The 11,403-nt window shown below is 35.0% G+C and overlaps 2 protein-coding genes across 3 annotated transcripts; both read right to left on the bottom strand.

Annotated features, from left to right (window-relative positions):
* Positions 1 to 221: 221 nt before the first annotated feature.
* Positions 222 to 4,306, bottom strand: LOC137021188 (zinc finger and SCAN domain-containing protein 22-like). Its single transcript, XM_067387433.1, has 3 exons — positions 4,078 to 4,306; positions 2,036 to 2,596; positions 222 to 884 (listed from the first exon to the last, which is right to left on the bottom strand). Exons 1-3 carry the CDS (start codon positions 4,274 to 4,276, stop codon positions 454 to 456), a joined length of 1,191 nt encoding a protein of 396 aa, XP_067243534.1. The 5' UTR covers positions 4,277 to 4,306; the 3' UTR covers positions 222 to 453.
* A 1,324-nt stretch (positions 4,307 to 5,630) lies between these two features.
* Positions 5,631 to 11,219, bottom strand: LOC137021187 (zinc finger protein 200-like). Of its 2 annotated transcripts, XM_067387431.1 has the most exons (3): positions 10,998 to 11,219; positions 7,583 to 8,152; positions 5,631 to 6,135 (listed from the first exon to the last, which is right to left on the bottom strand). In XM_067387431.1, the coding sequence occupies exons 1-3, from the start codon at positions 11,170 to 11,172 to the stop codon at positions 5,714 to 5,716; spliced, it is 1,167 nt and encodes a 388-aa protein (XP_067243532.1). In that variant the 5' UTR covers positions 11,173 to 11,219; the 3' UTR covers positions 5,631 to 5,713. The 2 variants fall into 2 exon arrangements, with proteins under 2 accessions (XP_067243532.1, XP_067243533.1); XM_067387432.1 differs by lacking the exon at positions 5,631 to 6,135 and having other exon boundaries at positions 6,812 to 8,152.
* Between the last annotated feature and the right edge of the window lie 184 nt (positions 11,220 to 11,403).

Below are 11,403 nucleotides of genomic sequence, written 5' to 3'. Positions count from 1 at the left end.
CAAGTCAAACTAACTGGACTTTGGGGGTCAAACTTGCTTGGAAACGGTTCAGATCTCCTATTGTGAGTACAACCTAAATAAGTTGCCTTTGGTTTGCTTGTTGTTGGAATAATGACAAATATTAATGTATAATGTTTAATGAAGCATTAACAAGAACTGCACAATGAATACCAAAGAAATTTAAAATATCAGCACTTCAAAAAATTGTTTTGTAAAGCTGTTTTGAAACCATGTACATTGTGTAAAATGCTATAAAAAATATTAAAATGTAATCAAAATGGCTTTTTAAAAATGACAGACATGAGATTTAGGAAGAGTATGTGCATCTATAAAACCTAAGATAAATGTCTTTGTGTAACATAATTAGAAATGTACATCTGCATTTCAAAATTAACATTACCATTCTAATTTCTTTGCCCAAGAGGTGATGATATCAAGAGACAATTTACAGGTTTAGGCTTTTTCCTTTAATAACAGTGACATATCTCCTTCGTGGTGCTTGATTATATGTGATCTTGCCTGATTCCACTGAACAAACCACTTTCCACATTTATTGCAGCCAAATGGTTTTTCACCGGTGTGAATTCTTAAATGCTCTGCAAGATGCCAGCTCTTATAGAATCTTCTGCCACAAAACTTACATGGGTAGTTTCGATCACCTTGGTGTAAAAACATATGGTTTTTCATGGTCTTGTGACGTTTGAATGGCCTATCACATATCTTACAATAGAAAGGATATTTCCCAGGGCCCTGATCAGAAAGACTTAATTTAGTAGAGTGTCGTGGGTTTGTATCCACATTTACACTGTCTGGCTGCAGAATTATTTCCACATGGGAGAGCTGTGAGTCCAGTGGTTCTTCGGACCAATCCTCTGCTTTCCTTACTGTAGGGAAATAAATGGTATTGTAATTAAGTCTATAAATATGATAATCAGTTTTACATCAGTGTTGTAAAAAATAAAAAGTTTTTAATAAATGTTTATATTGTAATAGTTTCACTTTGAATCTCCAAAATAATGTTGAAACAACATGAAGTTGTGGTTAGTTCAACCAAAAATGAAAATTATCCCATGATTTACTCAACCTCAAGCCACCCTAGGTGTATATAACTACCTTCTTTCAGACGATTTTTAAAAATATCCTTAGTCCTCCAAGGTTTATAATGGTTGTGAATGGGGGCCCACATTTTGAACAACAAAAAAAATGCATCCATCTATAATAAAAAGTAATTCATACGGCTCCAGTGGGTTAATAAAGGCCTTTTGAAGCAAAGCAATGCATTTTCATAATAAAAATATCCATATGTAAACCCACTGGAGTCATATGGATTACTTTGATTATGGATTTTCAAAATGTGGGCCCTCATTCACTACCATTATAAACCTTGGAGGACTAAGGATATTTTTAAATATATCTCAGATTGTGTTCGTCTGAAAGAAGATAGTCATATACACCTTGAGGGTGAGTAAATCATGGGATAATTTTCATTTTTGGGTGAACTATGGCATCTTTTTTTTTTTACTAAGTACTATGAATGAAGGCCAGAATAACTGATACCAGTACTGATAATAATGTCTCTACTAAATAGATTTTTTCCCTTAAATTTTCAGTTGCCCCTCACTGCGGAACACATGAGATCCAGGGGGCGGTGATCAAGGGATATGTAAAGTGGGATGAGTTGGATCTTGATCCAAACCCGCCCCCTGTGTTCTGCAGGACCATTTTAGCAATTAATTATAGCCATTTAACATTACAGTATAACTGAAAGCTATCATTTTTTATATGTCAAGTGCAGTGAGTAATTTTCTCTTTGTCTTTTGTTCTTTGATTAACATAAATGACAGACAGCAGAGGGTTTATTACACTCCCCAACCGGTGGTTTACTACAGCAACCCAACTGTTGGGTTACACAGAGTGAGTTAAATATTATTTATTTATTTATTTATTTTTTGATGATGATTAAGAATTAAGTCTGGCAAACAGTCTCAAGGTGCCATTTGACAAAATTTGATTTGGCAGCTGTAGTGGTAATCACCTGTGTGAAGTATCTCATGTTCTTTCAAGTGGAATTTCGATTTAAAACGGCTCCCACATGAACCACAGCAGAAAGGTGTCTCATTCTGGTGCACTAAAGAGTGTCTCTGCAAACGTCCTTTGGTGCTGAAAGTTTTTCTGCAAATCTTGCAAATGAATGTGTTTTGATGACTTTGAATTGCCTTTTGTGACATCTCATCAGAACTTTCAATGTGAAATTGAAGAGAGGGAGGGTCTTGTTCAGGTGCTGGAAGTTCAACATGACAATCATTGCCATTTTGAACTGCAGAGTATGAATGATCAGCCTGATTATCACACAGCTCTGACTTAACTGTAATTGATGACTGTGTATCTGTACCACCACTATCTTCATTCTTCGACAGCAGAAGTGAGAGGCAGTGAGAGGGTTCCTGCCATTTAAAACCTTCAGAAAGGGGATAAGTATTGGTAGAAGTTTGCCTCAAAGGCTCATGGGACATTACAGTGGCAACCTCCATCTTTACTTGGATTTCTGAGAGTTCTGAGTCCAATGGACCTTGCAGACCTCCATCTCTCTGAGTATCTGTGTGACATGAAGCACAGAATTAGTTTTTACTTGTAAGACAGGGAAACACAAAATAACAATGTTCAAGTCAATTCAAAATGCCACTCACCACCAATTTCACTTTGGTAAAGGCTGGAATACACTACACAAATTTTCTAGAGTCAACGCTAATTGTCAAAGGTAATAGCCAGTTTGCAGAGTTTGGGAAGTCAGAGTTGATGCATTTCAAATAAAATTGCATATAAAAGTGTATAATGAACCCAACTTCTGATTTTTTTTTTTTTTTTTAGCTTTAGATTATAAATTTTATCCAGTCAGAGGACAACAATCATGTTTGATAGAGCTGATTTTAGACCACATATTGTTTACCTTCGTAATGCATCTCCTAGCAAAACACATAAAAAATAAATAAATGAAGTCCATCTTCAGGTTGTGGTTGTGGTGCTGCCACTGACCCAAAGAGAGCAGTTGTCATGTTTAGGTATAAAACAGCTTAAAAAATAGTCTTTTCATCCACACAGTACCATTATTTCTGTTACATAAGTTCAAATTATCACACAAGTAAGGGGATAAAAGTTTATTAAAAGTCTGATTATAAACACCGAAGTCTACAGTAGAGATCAAAATAGAGCAGATCCCCTTGTCAAAGTAATTGTAAATGACATGTTATTTTTTTTGTGGGAGAATTATGATATATAATATATATATAATATATATAAAAAATAATAATATTAATAATAAAAATCATGATTCGCAATGTATCCAGAATCATACAGCTCTGTTTAGGTGCATCAAATATGATACAACCCGTATTTGAGGTTTATTTGTTCATTTCAAACATTGAATTGCACATTGTATTGAATTACATTTTTAAAAATTTGATCAAAATAACATCTTACTAAGACATATTGGGAGATATGACTGAACACTGATAGATGCATTTAGTCTGTTATGCTGTTATAAAGATCTATTTCAATGCAAGCTATCACATTCTTAACTTTTGGCCACATAAACAACAACACCTGCACAAAAATTTTATATTTTTGGTCAGTTTGGGAGTATATATATATATATATATATATATATATATATATATATATAGAGAGAGAGAGAGAGAGAGAGAGAGAGAGAGAGAGAGAGAGAGAGAGAGAGGGAGAGAGAGAGAGAGAGAGAGAGAGAGAGTGTTTTTTTTTTTTTTTTTTTTTTTTAAAATTATTTAATGTCAGGCTTTACAGGGTTAAATAAATAAAATAAAAAATGCTATTTAAATACAATATCATCATTAATGGCATCCATTATAATACGAGTAAAGTGAGAACACATTTGAGATTTTGCGTTGAGTAATGTACAGCGTGTACTGACTGTCATAACATGAAGGTTACCTAAAACAAGGTATTTCAGATAATTCCATAGTACTGCTATTGATCATAACCAAAAAGCATGGTATTCCTATTGACCATGTCAAAATAGAAATAGTTTATAGTGAATGTTTTACTGACCATGGCGTGTTTCTGCACAAATGCTGTTTCGATTGTGAGTCAGTGTGCTCTTGAGACAACAGTTCTCCTGCTTCAGACGCTCTATCTCCTGCTCATATTCAATTATATTGTCTTTGACAGCTTCAAATATTTCTTCGGCTACTGCTGCCATGCGTTTCACCAAAATGGAATGAATAGATGCAAGTCCCATCTTGATCATTTTGTTACAAAAATCTCTTCCGTTTTTTCTTCTTCTTTTCTTTCTAACGGAGATTACCATTACCATTAGCGCCACCTTCCGAAATATTATTTTGTCAAGTGAAGGAGGTACTTCTTGATACATAATGAAAGAAGAATAAATAAATAAACAAAGTTAATGATTCTTAAATAAAAGGAGGATATGCTTTATTTATTCTATGCAATCAAAATGATATGCTCTCTCTGGGTCAGTGGCAGCGCCAATGCAGATTTGAATGTTGTCATACCCAAATCATTGTCATTTATTAATGAGATTATGTGTAGCTCTATATTTTTTTTTTTTTTTTTTTTTTTTAAATGCATGGATAATCTATTAAACTAAATAAAAATTGCTTCAGTCTAATAAATGTTCATTCTATTAGGCTAATTGTCAGTTTTTATGATAGGGCCTACCAATGTAATTTTTCACCACAAAAAGTCAACACATACTTTTAGTGCGTAGTATAGGCAAATTGGGATCTTTTAAGGGATTGTTCACCCAAAAATACAAGTTTTTGTCATCTTTTACTGACCCTGAACTTTTTACTGTCCTTCCAAAACTGTATAGCATTGTTTGCTCTCTGAAGAGCGTCAAAGGTTTCTAACGTGTTTTTGCAGCGTTGAGTAATAGTCAATTACAAAGATGTATGTTGATTTATTGAACGCAATGGCCAATCAGAGGTGTTTAAGTTGCATTCCAGTCAACGCTCACAGCCAAAGATTTTGTCCAGTGCTAAGTTATGTATGCTCACAAATCCTCTCATTATAACAGTGTAGGCATTATGTAAATAATAGATTCATTGTGAATGTGCAGTGTAGACAGCTTCATTGATTATATCGGAACTTAGTGAGAGTAGCCTACACGTCATCGGGGAAGAAGAGAAAAGAAGAGAAGAAAATATGCAAGTTTTGCGACATTGCACATCATAAACATCTAACGGAATGCTTTGTTGCATAGCCAAGTTACATGCATTTTGTCACCATAACCTGGCCTGTCAATTATCCTATTACATTTAACATCCTCATATACACATGCACTCCACATTTCATTTCATTTCCACTATGAAAGACTTTCTACCATAGTGTATAATTAAGAAGTCACATTTGGCTTACTTTCTGAGGGTATAAGGACAAATACAGGCATAATGTTTTATGGATTATGTACTTTTATATATTAGCGCTGCAATATTTTCCTGTAAAGCTCTATGTAATAACACACACACAGCCAAATGTTTTTTTTACCGGTGTGAAATCTTTAATATTCTATGAGATGACGTCTCTTATAGAATCTTCCACCAGAAAATTAACAGTATTTTTTTCACTTTGTGGCAAACACAAATATATTTAGAAATGTACATTTGAAATTCACAACTAACATTATTCTACATTCTTTGGTGATGATAAAACCAGTTTTACAAATTTAGGCTTTTTTCTTTGATATCTGTGACATATCTCCTTCATGATGCTTAATTATATGAGCCTTTACCTGATTCCATTGAACAAAACACTTTCCACATTTATTGCACCCAAATGGTTTTTCACCGGTGTGAATTCTTAAATGCTCTATGAGATGACATCTCTTATAGAATCTTCTACCACAAACTGCACAGGGGTATTTTCGATCACTTTCTGACAAATGCATGTAGTTTTTCATGCTCTGATGACGTTTGAATGGCCTGTCACATATCTTGTGAAATTTCCCGGGGCTCTGATCAGAAAGACTTAATTTAGTAGAGTGCTGTGGGTTTGTGTCCACATTTACACTGTCTGGTTGTAGAATTATTTCCACATGGGAGAGCTGTGAGTCCAGTGGTTCTACAGACCGATCCTCTGCTTGTCCTTCTGTAGGAAAAGAAATGTTAGTGTAATGAAGTCTACAAAAAGTGATGGGTTAAAAACACAATGTTGGCCCTCAAAGCCCTCATTCATGAAATCCTTTATATGTTTCATTTAATACTTCAGGGTTTGATTACATTCTGTCAAATCTACCCTTATAGTGTGTCTCCCTAGAAGTTCCGCTTCCTTTGGACAAGATGAAGAAACCAATATTAGCATATTGCTGCCACCTATTGATTCAGAAAGAGAACTGAAATTTCTTATTTCACCACCATGTAAAAGATGAAAAAAATAGCTTGGAAAGTCATGCATTCTACACATATTTCCTCTTAGCCTGCTTATGAGGTTCCATTTTAGTTAGGATGCTGCCTTAAAAACTAAGGCAGCTCACAAGGTTTTCAACAAAGCCAGTGTACGGTTAACACATTGTAGTACAGAATTGTGCATTAACCTGACAAAGAAGTTTTTAATTAATATAATTTGTGTGTTGAAATTAAGATTAAATTAAAATGAGGCAACCTCGTGTGTGATTTTAAAGCAGTTTATGTGAACATCCAGTCATTAGACTAGTTTCATGACATGCAAATATGATAGTATTAAGAACACAGATGTTTCAATACAAAGTTGTTGAATTTATTACACTGATAGAACTGAAACTACCAGAATAATATAGTTTCGGGACGCACACACCCAAAGGATATAAAAGGTTTTTTTTTTTTTTGTTTGTTTTTTTAAGTATGGGCCTGTTCAATTGTACATTTATATACATTTCAATTATGTTTCTTAATCTGGTTGTTTAGGTAGGCCTATTAGCATTTCTATGACAGTATTTCCTGTCCATTCTTGTTAACATAGTCATGCTGTAGTAGTTCATATAAATATAAACTGCCATTGGGTATAACAGAAAATATAACAGAATATGCAATAGAATCACTGCTATCATCACCTCAAAACACAAAACGTTTATTCTTATTGCTTATAATTGATGTTGAATAAATAAAGGCATTGTTGACCTTTGACTTGTTGGATAAGAAAAACTAGCATTGTGCCATGTGATCCACATTTGCTTTTTAACCTTTGAAAATGTGTAGAATATAATTTAAAGCCAGACTGAGAGCCTCATATGGTTGGGACTGTACTAGGGCCTTAAATATGGACATATCAAAAAGGAATCTAGATAATACCTCATTTGTTTGGAGTTCAATCAAAAGCAATCAAAATAGTTTAAATAATATTTTATATAATAATATTACATCATTCAGAAGTAAAGCAGAGTTCTCTCAGATACCTGTTTTGTAATGCCATATCTAATAAAGAATTAAAATTTAGAATTCATTTTTTTGGTGGACTGAGGATTAACGTTTATGACAATAAGCTGCCTTAAGGTGCTTTCTGACATGATTTGATCGAGAAAAACCCCTTCCACATCTTGGGCAGCTGTAGCGATAATCACCTGTATGAAGTCTCTCATGTTCTTTCAAGCTGGATTTTGTTTTAAAACGACTGCCACATGAACCACAGCAAAAAGGTCTCTCATTTTGGTGTACTACCATGTGATTCTGCAAACGTCCATTGTTCCTAAAAGACTTGCCGCATATCCTGCATAATGCATTCTGGTGTTTTCTCCTTGCCTTTTGTAACACCTCTTCAAAGGTTTCAAGTTCAAGTTGAAGAGATAATGGGTCTTCTTCAGTTAGTTTAAGTTCAACATGACAATCGCTGCCAGACTGCACTGCGGATGAGTTTGATTCACTGGCCTGATTATCACACAGCTCTGACTTAACTGTGATTGATGACTGTGTATCTGTATCATCAATATCTTCATTCTTCAGCATCACCTCTGGCAGAAGTGAGAGGCACTGATGGGGTTCCTGCCCTGTGACCGCTTCAGAAAGAGGAGAAATACTGGAAGAAGCTTGACTCAAAGGCTCATGACACATCACGGTGGCAACCTCCAACTTTACTTGTATTTCTGAAAGTTCTGAACCCGTAGGACCTTGCAGACCTCCATCTCTCTTAGTATCTGTGTGACATGAGGCATAAGATTAATTTTCAACTGCAAAAACAAGGAAACAATAAACATCAAAGTTAACAATAAGTTTATGTGAAACATAGATTGCAACCCATTTTACTTCAGTAATCTGATGTATTTCTGAATGAACCAGGACAGCAATTCCTAAAAAAAGGGCGACTTGCAGTGGTCAAAGTGGGCCGGTATGCTGTCCTTCTATATTTTAAGCTTTAGCGTACCCTCACTTTTTCAATCAGTCTTTTTCAAGCGAGACACTTCTTGATACTTTGCCATTCAGTTTGCCAGCTGCCATTCATTCAGAGTCAAAGCGTCAGTTAATGGGTGATAAGTAATGACGTCACAACACAGGAAAGGGGCACTATGTGAATTCGCTCTCATTTTGACAAATCACTTGAATACAAGCGGAGTCGGTATACCCTATCGGAAGCCTGTTATGATGCTAATTTACCCGAATGAATAACGTTGACACATGTACAAGCTAACTGACTTGTACAAGGAATTCTGTACCATGTTAGCCTGGCTTCAGAAGGGGACAAAAAGGATGCATGAGTCAGAACTTCAACAAACAGAAACAGAGAAAGTCATTTTAAACACTGCCCATGAGTAAAATAAGCCAACCAGCACCAGCGGTACTAATGAGCAATTTGCTAACGTTACTGCTACTATTACCACAGATAATGATGTTAATAATAATGTATTTTTTAAATTACATATTTTTGCTCACAGAACAACTGGCTGATTTTCAAAGACTATAAGCTTGGCTGCAAAATATGAATTCCATCACTCGCTGTCCAGAAAGACAGGGGCTGAGGCTGTCAACTACTCCTCTATATCTCTCTGCTGTGTGTGTCCATAGGGATTGATATGACTCTTCTTTTCTGAGAGATGAGCAGCACCATTGCAGACCTGGGGCCCATTTCAGAAAGGAGGTTAAGTGAAAGCTCTGAGTATGTTAACCCTGAAATGAGGGAAACTCTGGGTTTTCCATTTCAGAATGGGAGGTATGTCAAACCTGAGAAAGCAGGTTAAGTCAAGCCTGTTTCTGAAAGAGAGTTAACTCTTACTCAGAGTCCGTTACCATGGTATCTTACTCTAACCTAACCTGGTCGGAGCAGGTTTTCTTCGGTAAACCCAGAGTTTGCTTCGGTCTCCTCCCCCTTTTTAAAGTGCAAGTGATGTTTAAATAGTTCATTCATTCACATTGCAAAAATGCTTTCAAGTATTTTTGGTCCTATTTCAAGTACAAATATCTAAAAAAAATTCTTAAATCAAGATGTATTCTGCATATAAGAAAATTATATAAGATAAGATATTTAGTCTTGTTTCCTGGGGGGATCTAAATTAAGTGCATTAGTACTTAGTAAAATGATCAGTATCTGCCAGTGTGGTAATAAAAATAATCTTAATGCGAACGAAAAAACAAGATTATAAATAGAGTGTCTATTACTAAGTGCAAATTTACAGTAACTCCGCCCACTAATATCAGACCAGGTTAAAATTGACGCACATTCGTGTGGCTTCAGTGGTGTAGGCAGTAGTGTGTTGGGTGCAGAGAATTAACTTGTGATGCGATTGACTGGGTTTGAATCCACCTTCTGCCGAGCTCGCTATTCTCCCTTTTCCCTTCACATATCACATCAGAAATGCATTTATTTTCAATAAAAATGAAGAAAATGTTCTAAAAGTGGAAGTAAATTGACTAACGAGTGTTTAATAATGATCAAATCATTTACAGTCTTATTATTGCATCCTGTTAAATTATTATGTTTTTCTTCTTTTTTTTTGCATGTGGGATACCATGACAATAACTTACCATTCTGCCAGTTTTCACCTTTGATATTATAACAGTGATAAGAATTAAACTTGCATTGGCTCAGAAGTATGCGGACGTCCTTTTGTCATGTGCTGTTGCCATGGTGAATCGTAATATCGGAACGCCTTTGATGATGGCTTTTCATAGTCGCAGTGCACGCGCTTAACTCAGAGTCAGCCTACTCGGAGTCAATTGAACTAACTCAATTCAGCTGTTCTGAAACAGGAAACTCAGAGTTTCCCATTTCAGGGTAAGTCAACTCAGAGTTCAAGTTTTAACTCAGAGTTGGTTGAACCTCCTTATTGAAACGGGCCCCTGATGTCTGAAGACTTTCATTAACACACACACACTCTCTGTCACACACAAACAATATTATTAAATCAGTTGTTTGGCAAACAGTTCCTTTAGTAAATAAATATGTTGTATCTGCAATATCTGCAAGTTTTTTTTTTTCATTGTTAAAATTTCAAATGTGATAATGATATTCAGTGGTGCATGAGAGTACCGGCACTTTTTCCCCCATTTCAAGCACTGGGTACTTGTGAAATTTTTGTTTTGTTAAACATTTAGAACAGAAATTCAAAAGTCAAGTGGACTTCTTTTATACATTTACTTTAGAACTAATTAAAATGAGAAATTAAAATGTCTGTCTTTACTCGCAATATTGGTTTATTCACCTTTAAACTAAAAACAATATAATAATGGCCAATTAAATAAAATTGCTGGTGTTGATTAATATCTGTATATTTATGATCTTTATTTGGAAACCTTGGAGTAACTAACACTCTAAGGTACTTCAAATAATACACTGGTAACTTAGTAGTTACAATTTGTCATGCCCCAAAAGCATGGTATTGCAACATTTAAAAATAAAAACATGGTAGTTTTTGTTTGTGTACGTTTTTTTTTTTTTTTTTTTTTCCTTATCCATAGGAATATAACTTAAATATTGTTCCCTCTTTAAGAAGTTAATTAGAGAGGGATAAATTTCTTGTTTATTATTATAGTGAATGTGTAACTGACCATGGCGTGTTTCTGCACAGCTGCACTTTCGGCTCCTCAGACAACAGTTCTCCTGCTTTAGACGCTCTATCTCCTCCTCATATTCTATTATACTGTCTTTTACGGAGTCGAATATTTCATCGGCCACTGCCATCATGCGCTTTATCATAAGTGAATAAATAGACTCTAGTCCCATTGTGGTCAATTTTGTTTCAATCTTTTACGTTATAAACTCTTCTTCCGTCTCACAGCTACTTCTTATGTGTCTAACAGCGATTGACTACCACCAATCGGAACATTAGCGCCACCTTTCGAAATGGAGCACGGAGTTGAGAAAGTAGCCTGTATGTAGCTTTGCATGTAGATTTCCTTTTTATTTATGTATTGCATTAACAAGGAATTTAAAAAAAAAATAAAAAAAAAAAAT

This window comes from Chanodichthys erythropterus, chromosome 6, assembly GCF_024489055.1.
Source record: "Chanodichthys erythropterus isolate Z2021 chromosome 6, ASM2448905v1, whole genome shotgun sequence".
NCBI classification, from domain to species: Eukaryota; Metazoa; Chordata; class Actinopteri; order Cypriniformes; family Xenocyprididae; genus Chanodichthys; species Chanodichthys erythropterus.
This window is presented reverse-complemented; position numbering and strand designations above follow the sequence as displayed.